This window comes from Bison bison, unplaced genomic scaffold (assembly GCF_000754665.1).
Source record: "Bison bison bison isolate TAMUID 2011002044 unplaced genomic scaffold, Bison_UMD1.0 scf7180017864160, whole genome shotgun sequence".
Lineage (NCBI taxonomy): Eukaryota > Metazoa > Chordata > Mammalia > Artiodactyla > Bovidae > Bison > Bison bison.
Window position 1 is genome coordinate 5,327,833 of NW_011494732.1, and position 18,332 is coordinate 5,346,164.

Sequence of the window (18,332 nt, forward strand, 5' to 3'; positions counted from 1 at the left end):
TCCTAAGCTTTTGTCCACTCCTTCTGGACAATCATGGGACATTGGCAATGCAAGGCTGTCAGGAATTGTACACTGCCTGTAGAGTATGGGCCACCTGCTGATACGGCCAGCTTGGACCTGGAAAGCTTGCAAAAACTTCCTTGCTATCAAAAAAAGAAAAAAATATTGGCAAGGATGTGGAGAATGTCAAACCCCTCCTACACTGCTTACAGGAATGTAAAAGGGGGCAGCCACTGTGGAAAACAGTTTGGCAGTTCCTCCAGAAGTTAAACATAGAGTCACCATATGACCCAGCAATTCCACTCCTAGATGTATACCCCAAGGAACTGAAGTGTTCAAACAAATCTTCACACACAGATGCTCATGGCAGCATTGTTCATTTACCGAAAGGTAGAAGCAATTTAGATGTCCATCAGTGGATAAAAGGATAAAGAAAATGTGGTCTATTCACTCAGTGGAATATTATTTAGCAATGAAAAGGAACGACGTGCTGATACGGGCTACAATGTAGATGAATCTTGAAAACATGAGTGAAAGAAACCAGTCACCAAAAGCCACATATATGATTCCATTTCTAGAAAATGTCCAGAAAAGGCAGACTCATAGAGAAACAGAAAGCAGATGGTGGTTGCCAGAGGCTGGGGAAAGGGGGACTGCTGATGGGTGTGGAGTTTCCTCTGGAAAATGTTTTGAAACCAGTTAGAAGTGGTTGCACTGCACCAAGAATGTGCTACACGCATGCACGCTCAGTCGTGTCCGACTCTCTGTGACCCCATGGACTGTAGCCCGCCAGGCTCCTCTCTCCATGGAATTCTCCAGGCAAGAATACTGGAGTGGGTTGCTGTTTCCTTCTCCAGGGGACCTTCCCGACCCAGGGATTGAATCTGTGTCTCCTGAGTCTCCTGCATTGGCAGGCAGGTTCTTTACCATTGTGCCATCTAGCATCATGGAATTGTGCGTTTTATTTTTAATAGGGTTTTGATTTTTTATATTGAATTTTATTTTCTTTTTAATTTTTGGCCATGCCAAGTGGTATGTAGGATCTTAGTTCTCCAACCAGGGATTGAACCTGGGCCCCCTGCACTGAGAGTGCAGAAGCTTAACCACTGGACCACCAGGGAAATCCCTGAATTGTGCATTTTAAAATGGAGATTTTATGTTAAGTGGATTTTTATCACAGTTAGGAAAAACAACCACAAAACTCCTTGCTGTGGAAGAGAGCAGGAGTGTGGGGTTTGGGTCTGGAAACTTAGCAGACTAGGATCCATCTGTGTGATCCACGTGGAAGAGACATAAATGCCCTGCGGCAGCTGCAACATTAACCTCCCACCTCCACCCCTACCAGGGCTTCCACGGAACGCCAGTGAATAGATCCCCGCCACCCCTGGGGAAGGCCAGAAGGCTAGTAACAAATAGGAAACTGTGTACAACTTGTTATCAAAGAAAAAAGGAATAGAGAATGGCACACTGGATCTGATTCCAGCGACTTTGGCCAAATTAGCAATAGCCTCCGTTAGTAAGGCTTCCTAGGAGGCGCAGTGGACACGAGAGGAGATGCAATACGCTCGGGTTTGATTCCCAGGATGGGAAGATCCCCTGGAGGAGGAAATGGCAGCCCACTCCAGTATTCTTGCCTGGGTAATTCCATGGACAGAGGAGCCTGGCAGGCTAGAGTCCATGGGGTTGCAAAGAGTCAGACAGGACTGAATATGCCAATTGGTTAGAAAATGAAGCAAGAACATGGGGAAGGGAAATCAGGCAGACTTACGAGGACATGGCACTGGGGGAGCATTGCGTTTCTTCTCCTCTGACGCCTTTTAGTGTTATTTGTAATTAAAACCCTGAGTCAACTGGGGAGGCAATGGGACTGTGGGTCTGGGTATTGAGAAGGCAAACAGTGCACAGGTGGCCACTGGCTGTGCTCTCCCCAAGGATGAATGCTGACTGCACAGAACGTGAGCAGAGGCCGCCCGCAAGTTCTTAAAATAGCGCCCTCGGCAAGCTGCTCAGGCCCTGGGGAGGGTGGGAAATTCAGGCTCCGGCAGGATGCAGAGTGGGTGCTAGTGGCTGTGGCCAGGAATTCATTAGCAGCATCTCTGCCCCCTCCAGGCGGAGCTGGGCGGAGAAGAGTGTGTCTCCGAGGCGGAGAAGGTAGCCATGGATCTCAAGGACCCCAACCGCCCCCGGTTCACACTGCAGGAGCTGCGGGACGTGCTACATGAAAGGAATGAGCTCAAGTCCAAGGTGTTTTTGTTGCAAGAAGAGCTGGCATACTATAAGAGGTGAGTGTTCCGCGGAGCTCCCAGGCTGGCTCCATTCTGAGGTTGTTCAGAGTCTGGGGACAAATTCACACCTGGAAGACAAGGACTGCACCTGTGTTCGTTGTGGGCATCGTCGCTGGCCTGAAGCACTTACATACCAACTCAGAATTCCTTTCTGAAACTGGGGCTCAGATTCCTCTTATAATTCAGAACTTTTCCAGCAGTTAAAAAGGAATATTATAAATACTGTATTACCTTATGATCTTTACTACATGTGAGTTCTGGGGCAGCTCCCCCCAAATCAAACAAAAGAATATTTTTGCAGCAAAAGATGTGAACATTCATACGAAATCAGTGGGATCAGTCAAGATGATAAACAGCCTCACGAGATTTCATTTCAGAGTTTGCCACCAAATGAATGACCAAAAAAGCGAATTTTGGTTTTTAGAGCTGTTTGGATTTGGGAATTACGGATAAGAGATGGTGGGGGATAAAAAGGAAAAAAATTAACAGAGATGATGGAGCTACCCAGCCTAATATTTTTGATCATTTAGTTCATCCGTGATCAATGAAGTCCTTGCACATACAGTAGCCACTAGCCATGTGTGGCTATTTAAATGCATTAAACTTAAGTAAAATGTAAAATTCAGTTCCTCAGTGGCACTCACTACATTTCAAGTGTTCCATCAGCACTTGTGGCTGATGGCCACATATTGAACAGTGAAGAAAAACATTCCCATTCTCCTGCAAAGTCCTATGCACAGCACTTTTCTGACTTAAACAACTGTCTCATACCATGCCACCTCATACTCGTTCAGCTTTGTACATGTGCTTCGTCGCTCAACTTGTGTCCAACTCTGTGTGACCCTGTGGACTGTAGCCTGCCAGGCTCCTCTATCCATGGGATTCTCCAGGCAAGAATACTGGAGTGGGTTGCCATTCCCTTCTCCAGGGGATCTTCCCAACTCGGGGATCGAACCCATGTCTCATGTTTCCTGCATTGGCAGGTGGGTTCTTTACCACTAGCGCCACCTGGGAAGCCCCAGCTTTGTACACATTGCCCTTCTATTGGTTCCTCAAAACACACCTTGCTCGGTTCAGGTAACTTCAGGACCTTTGCACATGCTGCTCCTGCAGCTGGAAAAACATTCTGCATGACTCTTCCCATAGTTGGCTCCTGGTCACTCAGGGTTTGGGTCGGGTGTCACATCCTGAGAGAGGCCTTCCTTCACCATCGCCGCCCCTTCAAGGAGTGCTCTGCCCTAGTCACAGTCTCTCATTTTACTCAGTTTTGCTTTCTTTTTGGCTGTGCTGTGTCTTCATCGATTTGTGCAGGCTTTCTCTAGTTGCAACAAGCAGGGGCTGCTCCTCGTTGTGGTGCTCAGGCTTCTCATTGTGGAGCACAGGCTTCAGTACTTTTGGCTCTCAGGCCCTCATGCGGGCTTAGTGCTCCACAGCCTGTGGAATCTTCCCTGACCAGGGGTCAACCCATGTTCTCCTGCACTGGCAGGCGGATTCTTATTCACTGCACCACCAGGGAAGTCCCACACCCCCCTCAGTTTTACTTTCTTCATGGCTTTTTTCACCATTTCACATTCTCCTGTTCCGGAACATGCTGGTTTTATTGTCTGTTTCCACACCAGACTGCACCATCATGGCACCAGAAACCTTACTTGTCTTGTTCATGACTAAGTTCCCAGCACTCAGGAGGCAGCTTAGCCCAGAGTAGGTGCACAAGTGCCTGTTGAATAGAAAACTGGAAGGAAGGACCAATGTGGTCCCTGCCCTTGTAGGGAAGATAAGACATCAGAGAAAATACAATGCCATACATGCTTATTGAAAACCCACTGTGAGTCTGCCACGTAAGAAAGTTTTATGACAGTGTGTGCACTGGCTGCTTGAAAAAGAGAGAAATCTCTTCTGGCTTGGGGATGGGGTGGAAATCAGGAAGGCTTCATGGAGGAGGTGGCATTTGAACTGGGCCTTCTCTAAAGGACAGGGTACTTCTTAGATATGCGAGATGTGGGTGGCATATTCCAGGCAGAATGAATCGCAAAGGCGTGGAGACAAGGAAACATTTGGAAAGAATAGGAAATAGGAAATCATTCTATTTGGCTAGACTCTCCAAAGTAAACTTAAAGTAGAGATGTGGGTACCTTCCTGAAATTTCTCACTCATGGCCAACTGGGCCAAAGGGGCTGCAGACACCTGTGTGCATTGCCTCCAGGACATATCCTTCCTCTTAACTGGCCATTCCAGAAGCCAGCCCCTGAGGCAGAGAGCTTGTGGGGCGAAGGCCGCTGTTGTCCTCCTGGGTCCCTTATTATCACTCCTTTGTAAAAGTATGTGCCCTCTCAGACCACCAGACAGTGCCCTTGAAATATTCCAGCTTTCATGGAATTGTTGACTCTCTAATCTCATGTCTCTCAACTCCTTCCAGTGAAGAAATCGAAGAGGAGAATCAAATACCCCAACCTCCACCCATTGCCCACCCGAGAATGTCTCCCCAGCCCGAGTCTGGGATCAAGCGACTGTAAGTGCTGCGCTTCCGGTATCTGGAGCTGCTCGTTGCCGGCTGAGCTGGTGGTTCACATGACCTCTCACTTCTCCTGGGCACCTGCTCCAGGCCGAGGCTTGTCACTAACCATCTTCCGCCGAGATGGACCTAACCCTGGGGCACTTTGGGCCTAGCCCTTGACTTGGCGTTCACCTCTATACCTTGAAGGCTGAGTTCCTCCTAGGGGGATGGGGGTTGGTCCCTGGGCAGAGAGGTTTGGGGAAGGCTGAGAGTGCGGGAAAGGGCTGGGACCTATGGCTGACGCTCAGGGCTTGCTTGAGTGTATCAGGTGGGGCATGTCTCTGAAATACTGCGTGGTGGGGAAGGTTTGTGCATCTTAAGGGCTTGAAACCCCAGCTCTGAGATGTCCGAATGGCCCCAGGTCCACCCTATCTATGCTTTTCTGTGATGACTTTATCTGTCCCTCCATGTCTCTATTAAGTATTCATTGGTGCATAATACATGCAGAGCCAGGTCCTGGTTGCTGTGGGGAACACACAAGAAAAAGAGCAACCTAGTCGTTGCCCTCAACTAGACTTAAAGCTACTTCAGGGATCCTCGCATCAAAAGACTCCTTTGAGACTCAGATGAGAGGTTGCAGACCATTTCCTGGAGAGGTTGGGGGAGGAAATCATACAATTTTGCAAACAGTTTTTGGTTCATTGACCCCTGCAACCCTTCAGGTAAAGGGTTAAAGCTCTAGTCTCATTAGCTAATATCTACCAAGAACCTACTATGTGCTAATATCTACTAAGAATGTACTATGTGCCCAGTACTGTCCCGGCAGATTGAGCCCTCACCATAGCCCTGTGTTATTGTTCAGTCGCTCAGTCACGTCCAACTTTTTGCGACCCCATGGACTGCAGCACGCCAGGCTTCCCTGTCCTTCACTATCTTCCAGAGTTTGCTCAAACTCATGTCCATTGAGTCAGTGATGCCATCCAACCATCGCATTCTCTGTCGCCCCCTTCTCCTTCTGTCCTCAGTCTTTCTCAGCATCAGGGTCTTTTCCAATAGCCCTGTGAGTTGGGGGAATTGTCATTCCCATTTTACAATTAAGGAAACTGAGGCACTGAAGTCAGTCACCTGCCCAGGGTCATACAGCTAATAAGAAGCAGAGTCAGGGTTCAAACCCAGGCACCTAGCCCACAGTTCCCATTTTAAACTGCAGGAGGGCCTCCCACTCCCAGCTGTCTTGTGGCCTCCTGTTCTCCCCTAAGAGGGTCTTCCTGGCTCTCAGCCTTACAACTTATTGTAAAAGAGGCCTCAGTTCTTCCACACAAACCCTGGTAGAAGCTTTGTGAAAGCAAGTGGCCTGGGTTGGAAAGCTAGCTGGGATGTTTGGAGAGGGGAATTGGGGTGTTACGTGGATGCCTCAAACTTTAAAGCCCATTTATGTTTGAAAATCCTTGACTAGTTCTTATCCTGTGAATTGACTTAAGCCTCAGCGTTGAGGGATGGGAAGGGAATGCAAAGTGTGTGTAACTGCTGGACCTTCTGCTTTTAGTTTTTGTTTGGTTTTATTTGGTTTGGGTTTTTGATTGAGCTGGGCGGCGTATGGGATCTTAGTTCCCTGACCAAGGATTGAGCCCACACCTCCTGCATTGGAAGTACAGTCTTTTTTTTTTTTTTAAGATTTTTTTTTTCATGTGGACTATTTTTAAAGTCTTTATTGAATTTGTTACAATATTGCTTCTGTTTTATGTTTTGGTTTCTTGGCCTTGAGGCATGTGGGATCCTAGGTCCCCAACCAGGGATCGAACCTGCACCCTCTATGTTAGAAGTCCAGTGGTTACTGGACCGCCAGGGAAGTCCCTGGGTTGGTTTTTGTTTTGCCCTTAGAAAGGGATGACTTGTTCAAATGTTGGGCCCTGGGAAAGGCTGGCCTCCCTGTAGAGTGTGGGGTTAAAGATGTGGGTTTCTTCCAAGCCACTCTAGGCCAGCTTCACACGTTGGCCCTCCATCTGCTGGATTTGGGGGGGGGGTGGTCCCCAGTTCTGCTTAGGGATAAATATTTCCTGGGGGTGAAGCTTGGAACTATTCATTGATAGGCCTCCTCTGGATCTCAACACCATGTTGGCCATGTATTAGTTTGTAATCTTCTGATGGCACTTGAAACGCACCTCTAAGTAACTTAAGATAAACTGTTGGTCAAGCAACTAACAATTTTCAGGTCATCTTGGCTTTAGATTTAGCTGGATCCAGGCCTTGTCATCAGGGCTTTGCCTCGTTCCCTCCACCTCTACCCCAGTTTTCCTTTCTGTGTGCTGTATTCTTGGGTCATCAGCTCAGGCTTCTGCTTTCTGGTATGAAACTTCAGTGGGAAAAGAGAATCTCCCACAGGGTCACAGAATTGAGTCTCATTGGCTCTGACCAGGTCACATGACCACCCCCTAAGCCAATCACAGGGCAGTGCATCCATAGGTCTGGTCTGGTCTGGTCTGTTTCTCACACCTGAAGCTTGGAGCAGCTTTAACTGCATCCAGTTCCCACAGACTGAAGTTAAGGGAGGGACAGACCCCAAGCAAGATCAGTTTGCTGAGCAGACAGAAGTAACCAGCGTTCACTGTAACCTCATCTTTGGGGAGAAGGAGCCCTTTGGTCTTGATTCTCTGATGTACTCAGTATCTTTGGTTAAGATTTCCCATCCAGTGCTTGGTAAGAAGTGGGATTCCTTTCGCTGAGACCCTGATCTGTCCTCCAGCCCCACTTGCATGTAAGGATGAGCAGAAAGTGAAAAGAGAAAGTGTTATTTGCTCTGTCATGTCCACCTCTTTGCAACCCCATGGACTGTAGCCTGTCAGGTTCCTCTGTCCATGGAATTCTCCAGGCAAGAATACTGGAGTGGGTAGCTATTTCCTCTCCAGGGGATCTTCCAAACCCAGGGATCAAACCCGGGTCTCCTGCATTGCAGGCAGATTCTTTACCATCTCAGCTACCAAGGAAGCCCTAGGACAAGCAGAAGTGATCTTACATGCTTTGGCTTAAATCCTGGGGAAGTAGAGAAAACGTTTATGAGCTCACACAGTCCCTCCCTTGGCTAAGGGAAGGATAAGACCAAGAGAGCAACATCTTCTTCCCTCAGCAGCTCCTTCCCTTTAACAGCCAGACCTTTCCATCACCTCTGCTCCACCAGCACTGCATGTACAGCATCTCCGGCACTGTAATTCCAAGTCACGTGTAATTCTAAGGCTTCCTTCTGAAGCAGTGTGGTTCTGACTTTCTAGTTTCCCACTCCAGCCCCCTCTCTCTAAAACAGGTAATTAAGTGTTGGTCTTTGCAAATGTCAAACTAGGTAAAATCCAGAGGAAAGGAATCAGAATTAGCCAGCACTCTTTTTTCTACTAGTTCTTCTACCCACACTTGAGTTGGCTGTGGTGTCTGGTCCTCTTTTTTCCCAGATTGTTCCGGAAAGGACTCCATTCTCAAACCCCATTTCCCCTTTAGTTTGGCCTCTGGTTGCTCAGCAAGACCTGGGGTCTGAGCCTGGCTGGAGAAGCAGCTGGAATCTGGGAGCCAGAGACAGAGAGGGAGAGGGAATTCAGATTCTCTCTTCCATGGGGTGCAGGTGGCTAGTCCCATGGCTGCCCTGGTCTTCTAGGGGATAAGTGGGAGATCAAACTGGCACAAAAGGCTTTTGACCAGCCCAGACAGGACAGCAGTCGCCTTTGTCCGCCTCGGCCACTGACCGGAAGCTGCATCAGGGTGACCACGAGCCCAGAGCCTGGGGCAGAAATGGATCTTCCCTGGGGACCAGGGAAGGGAGTGGCCATTCTTAAGATGGTTCCACGCCTGTCTCCCTCTCCGTCCTTCACTCTCAGGCAACCATCTGGGTCTGTCTGGTCCCTTTGTCCTGGCTTTTGTGGAATGTTAGTCATACAGCTTTTTTTTTTTTTAATTTACTTGGCTGCTCCAGGTCTTAGATGTGGCACTTGGGATCTAGTTGCCTGACTTAGGGATGGAACCCGGGCCCCTCCGCATTGGGAGCGTAGCGTCCCAGCCACTGGACCACGGTGTCCAGTGTGTCGGGAAATCCCGACACAGCCTTTTTAGTGCAGCTCACAGCTCTTCCCCAGCTCAGCTTCCTGCTCTCCACCACTTTCCCCACCCACCAATGAGTAAGCAGTAACTATTTAATACCTTGGAGGTTCTGCCCTGTCGGGAGATTCAGAGCTGGGACTGTTAGCACCATTTCTCAGATGAGGAAACTGAGGCCCAGGGAAGCCCACTGACTTCACTGTGATCACTTGCTGGGAAGGATCAAAGTTGGGATGGATTGGAACCCATGCCTTGTTTTGCCACCCAGCCCTGTGCTTGCCCCAACTGCCTCATTCGGCCTCCCTGCCCCTCCTTTTCTTTACCTCCCCCACTTCCCGAGTCACCAGCTATGGGCTGACTGCCCAGTTCCCTTATCTTTCAAATGCACCACCAGCCAAAGACTCCAGAGTCTACATTTCTGGGCTGAACTGGTCGAGGGAACCAGAAACTCCAACCGCCTGTCCAAACAGCGTGCCCAGAGGACGTTCCAAGAATAGCTTGTGATTGAGCAGCTGCTGGCCAGAGAGTCTGAGCTGGCACTGCCTGGGAAGGTCACGAGGGAGCGCCTGAGTGGCTCCACCCTCGTCCCCAGTGGACACCAGGCACCAGCGCCCCCTTTGTGTCACTCGCAGCTCTCCATCACGGGCTGACAGGCACACACAGGGCTGCTGAGCGGAGGAAGGGGGCTGACCAGCTGGTAGTGGGCATAGAGGCTCAGCCAGGGAAGCTGCAATCAGAACAGCTGGCCTCACACACCAGAAAAGCTGGCCCTTGAAGCAGGTGGTCACCTGAGTATCCAACGGTAGTGACAACGGTGCAATCTCTCCCTGTCCTCCTACCTGCCACCCTGCTCACTGCAGCGCAGAAATAACTTCTTCACAGCCGCCCGTTGCACTGCCTGAAATGCCACTGTTAGAACCTCATTTGCTTTGAGTCTTCCAGAAATAATTGTTGCAGGGTGGGGCGGTGGTGGGGGCTGGTGGGAGCTTGAAACCAGCTACATTGTATCCAGGATATAACTTTTGACCAAAACAAGCCAGTCTTTTTTCATGGCAGTGGCTGTCCCTTTGGAGGAGGTGGCTTATGCAGGGAGGCACCTGGAATGGGGAGGGGAGGGGGGGCCGCCCATGTCAGGGATCCCAGCGAGACCCACAGAGTAGCTCAAACAGAACCCCCTCCGGCCTCCCCGCCAGCTGTCCCAAGGCCCTAATGCATCAGTCTGGCCCCTGATTGGGCCCCAAATGAAGTCCAGCATTTCCCAGCAGGCAAACATCTATCCAGGAAAAATACCCAGCCCGCATATCTGGGGCCATCCCCCAAACAACGACTGTGTCTGTGGGGGCTCCCTGTTATGCTAGAGAGAGCATAAAGGTGAATGCAGAGCCTTATGGCCGAGAAGCTAATGATGCCCGCTAGCCTGGCCTCTGTGGACTGGGCCCATTCAGTAGGAAGCCCCTCACTGTCACCATGAGAAGCCGTTCAGATGGTTCTGCTGAGATGCCAGCTCCCAGCTACTTTGGGGAGTTGCATGAAAAGTGATCCAGACAGAATTCTCAAACCTCATTTGAGATCATCATATTATTATATCTTTTCCCCAGCCAACCTCTTTAAAAAAACAAACAAAAACAAAACCAAGCTGTTCAAAATAAGTTCTGGAAACGTGGTTGGAGTTTCTTCATTTTCCTTGCCCAGACAAGGAACTGATGAGCATTCATTACTGTTTGTTGTTCAGTGGCTAAGTTGTGTCCGACTCTCTGCAACCCCATGGAGCACGCCAGGCTTCCCTGTCAGCCACTGTCTCCCAGAGCTTACTGAGTAGGCTCTGGCTCATCCAGGGGAGCGATTATGCAGCCTGTCTCCTGCCCGGCCCATCCTGGCTGCCTTATCTTCTCTCCTGCGTCTCCCCTGGCTGCCTTCAGGATACAAAGCCTGCAGTTTGTGGTGGGTGGGGGAGACGGGCTGGAAGATGCCCACGGATGTCACCACTGAATCCCACAGGAGGTTTTGATCTACCGTTCTTCACATCCAGGCCTGTGTTTTCAGCCCTTGAGGCCAGCCTGTCTTCCCTACGTGGTTGTCACATGCTATTCATTTGCTAGGGTTGCTGTACCACAAACCAAGCTGGTTTAAACAACAGAGATGTATTGTCTCACAGTTCTGAAAGCTAGACGTCCAAGATCAGGGTGCTCGGCAGGGTCTGTTCCTTCAAAGGGTTGAGAGAGATCGTCTTCTCCATGCCTCTCTCCTAGCTTCTGGTGGTTTGCTGGCCATCTTTGGCCTTTGTTCACTCATAGAAGCATCACCCCAAACTTTGTCTTCATCTTCACGTGGCCTTCTTCCTGTATGCATGTCTGTGTCCACACATCCCCCTTTATAAGGACACCAGTTGTATTGGGCTGGGGCCACCCTACTCTGGTATGACCTCACCAAAACTAGTTACATCTGCAAGGGTTCTATTTCTAAATAAGGTCACATTCTGAGCTACGGGTTAGGACTTTCCAAAATATGCACAGAGGCGGGGTGGTAGGTGGGCAGCACAGTTCCACGTAAACCATAAGCAAACCCTTCAGCTGACCTGTCTGTGGAGAGTGTTTCTTTTTCACGCCTTGCCCTTGTTTTTTAATTGGGCTCCACTGAGTCTTTGTTGCAGCACGCGGGATCTTTAGTGGAGGCATGGAAACTCTTAGTTACAGCATGTGGGATCTAGTTTCCTGACCAGGGGTTGAACCCGGGGCCCCTTGCATTGGGATCGCGAAGTCTCAGCCGCTGGACCACCAGGGAAGTCCCAACCTCCCCTGTTTTTATCTTCTCTGTGTCTATCTGTACTTTTCTAACCAGGATCTTTACAGCCATAATGCCCATGGTAGCAGCCGGACTGATAATAGATGACCCCACCCTGCAGCCTGTCCGACGACTTGTGTCCCTCATAGGCACTGGATTTTTTTCTGGTTTCCTCTTGAGCTGTGCCTTTGCAATGTCTGCTGCGGCTATCGCTGGGGCTGGCCTGTCTCCTTTGGCCCCTTTAGCTGCATGGCCATCCCCCTGCGTGTTCCCATTTGAAGTGGGTGTTGAGTGTGATTTCAAACGTGCCACTCATGAACGCTCCATCTGCACGAGTGAGGCCTTGGAATTCTGGGCTCTGTCACCGATAATTCTTTTTGTCTTTTCTGTTTCCATTCTAAAACCACCTTGTCCATGATCCAGTAAAGAAGGTCCTTTAAATGACGGGTCAGTAAGCCACACCCACCACGACCCACCCCGAGTGACACTAACCCTGTGTTTTTCGATCTTCACACCCTGGCTTTCTAAACTGCTTTGTTTTGCCAAGCCATCGTCAGCAAGCCGTTTGAGCTTGTTAACAGGAAAAGCAGAAGAGGGGACTTTGTCTTGATTCTTTCTGTGTCCCCCTAGACAGGAAGTGACAAGTGGCTTTCCTGCTTGAATCAGGCAGACATGATATGTATCAGTGATGAATGCTGCTATATTTCTGGCCAGCTTAATTGCTTCGATTACATTACAGAAAGAGCTCTCAAATAACCCAGAATGAGAGTCATTCCTTCATTTGCCAGTACATATATTGGCTGCAGGAAGAAAAAGAGGCTTTACATATACATGCCTGAGTCCCTTCGCTGTTCACTTGAAACTATCACAACATCGTTAATCAGCTATACCGCAGTACAAAGTAAAAAGTTTAAAGACAAACAAACAAAAACAGTCCAAGAAGACATTGTTAAAAGAGAGAGAGAGACTTCAGCTAGTACAGAGGATTTCTCCAGGCAGACTTTGCTTGCCCCAGCTTTACAGTGAAAGACTACTTCATTCTAGGTAGGAAGTGATTGTAGGATCCAGTAACCACAGAATAGGAAAATCATTTTCACCCAAATGTGATTGAAACTGAACTCCATAGGCCACAGCACCAAAAAACAGAAACAAAACAAACAATAAAACCTAATAGGTAAACGGACAGAGGGAACTAAAAATAGTTGAAGCTTTGATTTCTCAGGGGTTCCTTCCTATTCCTGCTCTCAGAAAACATAACTGAATTACTATAACTCTGACCAAGTTCAAAAACCAAAATTCAAGAGTAGAGGAACTTAGTAAGACTAGAAATCATCTTTAATTAGAAGCTGGGAGTACAGGAGGACAGTTGGCAGCTTAGAAAGGACTTATCGGAAATACTCAATGTGGGCCAACTTGGGTTGACTGCCCTGGGTCCTCGACTCTGTTGAGGTGGCGTTTAAGCTGACTTTGTTTCAAGCAGGCCACTTTGTCAGCTTTTGGCCTGAGCTTTCCACTTTTATCATTCAGGCATCTGATGGTTCGCTCTGATTGATCAGTGAGCAACAGTCACAGCTATTTGAAAAAGACTTCATGGTCTACTGTAGCCATGCAGATAGTAACTGTGACAACTTCTAAAGGCTCTCACCATTAGATCACTTCTTGTCACTTGTCCAAATTGATGTTTCCAAATTTCTTTCACAGTCTGTATTCACAGTGTTTATCTAATCAGTGCACATGTGTACTATTACTTTTTCTTAACATGTATTTTAATCTCTTAACTACCTACTTTCAGCTCATTCTAAGCAGTAGAAATATCCATGAAATTTGGACTTTGAGGTGCTACTTATCTAGCTTCCCAGTTCACGTCACATAAATACATATTTACTTTAAAACATTCATCTCTTTACATCTGAATCATCTTACATTTCATATGGCTTCTGAGTATTCCTTTCTCTGCATCATCGAGGTAAAGAAACCCATGACGTATGTTTCCAGTAGCTTTTATTTCCACTGGTAAGGAGGAGAAATCCCCTTCAGTGCTTAAGGGGGGAGGTACATCACACATCACCTACGCGCACGCCCTGCTCACACTGTGTCACCTCCAAGGTACCGTGACGGTCACATGCAGAATCAGCCCCCCGCTGCTTTCTGGAATAACTCTGACCCGCACCCCCAACCTTTTCTTTCACACCTTGAGTTGATTCGCTCCCCTCACGTTTGCTGCTGTACGTCCTGGCAATTGCAAAACCTGTGGCGTGCACAGCCAAGGGCAGCCTCTCATTTCCGTCTTTCCCTTCCCAAAGGTTTAGCTTCTTCTCCCGAGATAAGAAGCGTCTGGCCAACACGCAGAGAAACGTGCGCATCCACGAGACCTTCGGCCAGTGGGCCAACTGCCACCGCGATGACGGTTACACGGAGCAAGGACAGGAGGCCCTGCAGCACCTGTGACCATGACTCACCTCTGTCCTTGGACCTGAACCACCCACCCCCAGGGGCTGCCATGAAACACGGCCACCTCGGGTGTCACACCCTCAAAACTGATCCAACAGACTGTCTGCTTCGAGGGAGCACGTTGAAAAACTGATGCCAAACTCTAAAGAGACGATTATTTATACCAGGGCTACCACCGTTTCTAATAGATGACTCCGATCCCTTAAGATATATATTTAATAAGACCATGAGCGGAGGCCGACTTTTGCATTAACTTCAGTAACACGAGCTTCGCCAGATACATCACCTGCCATTCTAGTTGCTGTTTGACTCGCTTTGTATGAAATTCTTTGTGTAGAAATTTTATGATCACATTTGGCATACTGACATGGGAGGCAGGGAACTGGTAGGTTTTTATTAGTTGCGTTCATGATATTGTCATGGTGGTAGCAGAATATATAGGATGCATCAACTAGACAGGGAGGGCCTCCGAAGCCACAGGACACATTGGCCCGGCTCAGACACAAAGCAACAGAAAACAGGGACAACAGTCCTCCCACCCAGAAACTGGAGACAAGTTTGCAAGAGCCTGTGGTTCTCTATTGCACCTTGTTACTGATAATGCCTAGAGCATGTAGCAATGTTCAAGGCCAGTGCCTTGGAATCTGCTGTGAGTTATGCAGTACTAACCAAACAAAGTTGCTAAGGATGAGACACTGCAATGGTTCTTGTGTGTGTTCTTTTTTATTGGCGTCTGGTTTCTTTTCAGCATTTACTATATCAAATACTTAGTCCCCTGGGAAGAAGACAAAGATCCCAAAGTGGATTGTGAGTGGGGTATGGAGCGCTAGGGGATGCTGGATGGTGGGTGGGGTAGACTTGGCAAAGAGAGGGTGGTGGGTGACGATGGCTTGGGGATCACTGATGTCTGGCTGACTTCTGGGGCTGTGGTGGACAGCCGGATGCCCTGTCTGCAACTGCCAAGTTGGGGATTTGCCCAAATAATGCTTTTTCTCCACCCAAAGGGGTACCTAGGGTGCAAGACTTGAAAGAGATACCATTTCCCAACAGAGCACTCAAGGACATCTGACTGGCTGCTTTCTGCACGTTTTACTGTGTCGTGCTAAGAAATCATCAGGTTGGTTTACAGAATCTATATGAACTCTGTTTACAGATCACTAAGAAAAATAATCAGATAGGATAATGTTGGTTTAGAGTAGTGGTTCTCCAACCTGACTGCCATTAGAACTACTGGAGTTTACTCTCAGAGAGTGTAAAAGCCTGCCAATGCAGGAGATGCAGGTTTGATCCCTGGGTCAGGAAGATCCCCTGGAGGAGGAAATGGCAATCTACTCCAGAAGTCTTGCCTGGGAAATCCCATGGACAGAGGAGCCCAGCAGGCTACAGTCCAGGGGGTTGCAAAGAGTCAGACACGGCTGAGCAACTCAACAACAAAACTGATCCGCCATCAAACTCCCTCTATCACATTTGACTGCCCTTCCCTGGGGTAACCAGTGTTGGTAGTTTCCTGGGTGTCTTTCCTGAAATAATAAATATACATCAGTTCAGTTCAGTTGCTCAGTTGTGTCCAACTCTTTGCAACCCCATGGACTGCAGCACAACAGGCCTCCCTGTCCATCACCAACTCCCGGAGTCCACCCAAACCCATGTCCATTGAGTCGGTGATGCCATCCAACCATCTCATCCTCTGTCATCCCCTTCTCCTCCTGCCCTCAATCTTTCCCAGCATCAGGGTCTTTTCCAATGAGTCAGCTCTTCACATCAGGTGGCCTAAGTATTGGAGTTTCAGCTTCAACATCAGTCCTTCCAGTGAACACCCAGGACCGATCTCCTTTAGGATGGACTGGTTGGATCTCCTTGCTGTCCAAGGGACTCTCAAGAGTCTTCTCCAACACCACAGTTCAAAAGCATCAATTCTTCGGTGCTCAGTTTTCTTTATAGTCCAACTCTCACATCCATACATGACCACTGGAAAAACCATAGCCTTGACTAGGCGGACCTTTGTTGACAAAGTAATGCAGTCATGTAAAAAAACATGTATTTCTGTTCTTTTTACATAAATGGCAGCATATGATACACTCGTCCTTCTGTACTTTTCATTCCTTAGAATACCCCGGATATAACTCCACAGCAGTATGAGAGACATTGAGTCTCAACCAAGGGTGATATTGGCCCCCAGAGATATTTGGCACTCTCTGGAGACATTTTTGGTTGTTACAACTGGGTGGGGGGGGTGCTGGTGCGGGTGCTGTCATCCATCCTGGGTAGGCCCCAGGGATGTTGCTAAATATCCTACAACGCATAGCCCAGCACCCAATACCAAAGAACATTCCAGCCCCAAATGTCGATGCCAGTCCTGAGGAACCCTGGTCAACCATACAGAGTGTAATGTGTTTGTGTTTGTCCAGGCCCACGGGTGGACAGATGGCTTCCAGTTTTCCTAAAACAGCACTGTGCACTTTCATACTTGTGCATCGGCCTGCAGAATGAACTAGAAGCAGAACTGCTGGGTCAGAGGGAGTCGGCCTTTGCCATGTCGATGGCTACAGCCCCTGCCAGGGTGGCGCAGAGGGGGTAAAGGGAGGTAGTCCTACTTTTTTTTTTTTTTTTAAGTTATCAGGGCTGATACAAGACTAAACCCAAATGTCCAGAGGCAGGGTCTGGGTGTGTATATTTTTTTCCACCCATTCATGTTCTGGTACTCAGGGTTGATAAATGCCAGCTTAGACTAAACACTGCCACTGGAGACTTACCTGGTGGTCCAATGCTTAAGGCTCCATGCTTCCAATGCAGGGGGTGAAAGTTCGATCCCTAGTTGGGGAACTAAGATCCCACATGCTGCGTGGCACGGTCAAAAGATAAAAATTAGAACTAAACAAAACACTGCCACTGGATGTGTTACTTCTGAAGCCATCTCACAATTCATGTTCCTGGATGGGGATCTCTCGTTTACCTAATATACCTGCTAACTCTAACTCTAGCCCATAACAGATGTTTTAAATGAAATGTGGGTGAAATCAGAAAGGTGTTCCTGCAAGATGGTTGAGATTTGGGAGATTGTAAATTATTGCACTGGAAATCGAGAAACAGTATATTTTTTCTAAAATGGTTTTAACAGTTAACAGTAATTTTAAGATATTGTAGGTCCCCAATGTAACAATGAGATTCATACTCCTGATGCCAAAACCTAGTAATGAATGTGTGAATCTTGATACTAAATCAGGCATTTATTCTGCATGAGACATCCTGAATTGTAAGAACTTAACTTTCAAAGATAGTCATGGATAAAACAAAAATGTTAAATGTCAGTTTCTTGAAAACCATAGGAATAGTATGGCACTTATTCAAAGTCCTCAGAAGTTAAGGTCAATATATCCAGCTTTTAAACAAACCAGAGGCCAGATGGTGGAGGGAAAAGGCAAATCAGTCCATCAGAACTAGATACTGACCTTTCGTGGATTTCACTTTCATTTCACTCTCATTCTCTTGAACTTCCTCTTTTCCAAGGGCTGGAAGATTGCCATAGTCCATAGCCTCACATCCCTGCAACTTTGGATTTTCATTTTAAATGCCAGTCACCCCACCAAAAAAGGAAAGGGAAAAAAAAGTAGTCAGCACTTGGCTGGAGAATGGAGTTATATTTGTTCAAGAGAAGCTGGCTATTGACCCAGAACACTGCTAGGACTGGCTTTTGGTTCTCTGTCTCTGGACAATCTCCTTGAATTCACTTTTCTATCCTATTTTTAATTTCACTCAACCAAACCCTTGCACTATGGACATAAAGATGGAAAAGATACAACTTTGATCCTGACCAGATTCAGGTTCCTGAGAGTCACAGATCAATGCAAATGGTTTCCAGGCATCACCTCTTTTTGCTACACTTTCAAAAAGGTCATTTCCAGTAGATGGGAGAAAAAAATCAAAACAAAGCTCTCTACTACCAAATTAAATGAGTGATGGTTCCTTACACAGGTCTTTCTGTACAGATGATAGTGACTACAAAATTGTTTCTCAAGCTTATCAAATAACAGGTCCTTAATCACTGCAGATGGTGATTACAGCCATGAAATTAAAAGACACTTACTCCTTGGAAGGAAAGTTATGACCAACCTAGACAGTACATTAAAAAGCAGAGACATTACTTTGCCAACAAAGGTCCGTCTAGTCAAGGCTATGGTTTTTCCAGTGGTCATGTATGGACGTGAGAGTTGGACTGTGAAGAAAGCTGAGCGCTGAAGAATTGA

At 47.8% G+C, this 18,332-nt stretch overlaps 1 protein-coding gene across 1 annotated transcript in view; it reads left to right on the forward strand.

Annotated features, from left to right (window-relative positions):
- Positions 1-14,789, forward strand: part of RILPL1 (Rab interacting lysosomal protein-like 1) — a 42,450-nt gene extending 27,661 nt beyond the window's left edge. Inside the window, exons 5-8 of the mRNA XM_010841289.1 lie at positions 2,110-2,282; positions 4,702-4,794; positions 12,061-12,084; positions 13,941-14,789. Coding sequence (XP_010839591.1) covers positions 2,110-2,282; positions 4,702-4,794; positions 12,061-12,084; positions 13,941-14,085 — 435 coding nt within the window. The 3' untranslated portion in view covers positions 14,086-14,789. The remainder of the gene's footprint in view (positions 1-2,109; positions 2,283-4,701; positions 4,795-12,060; positions 12,085-13,940) is intronic.
- The last annotated feature ends 3,543 nt before the right edge of the window (positions 14,790-18,332 follow it).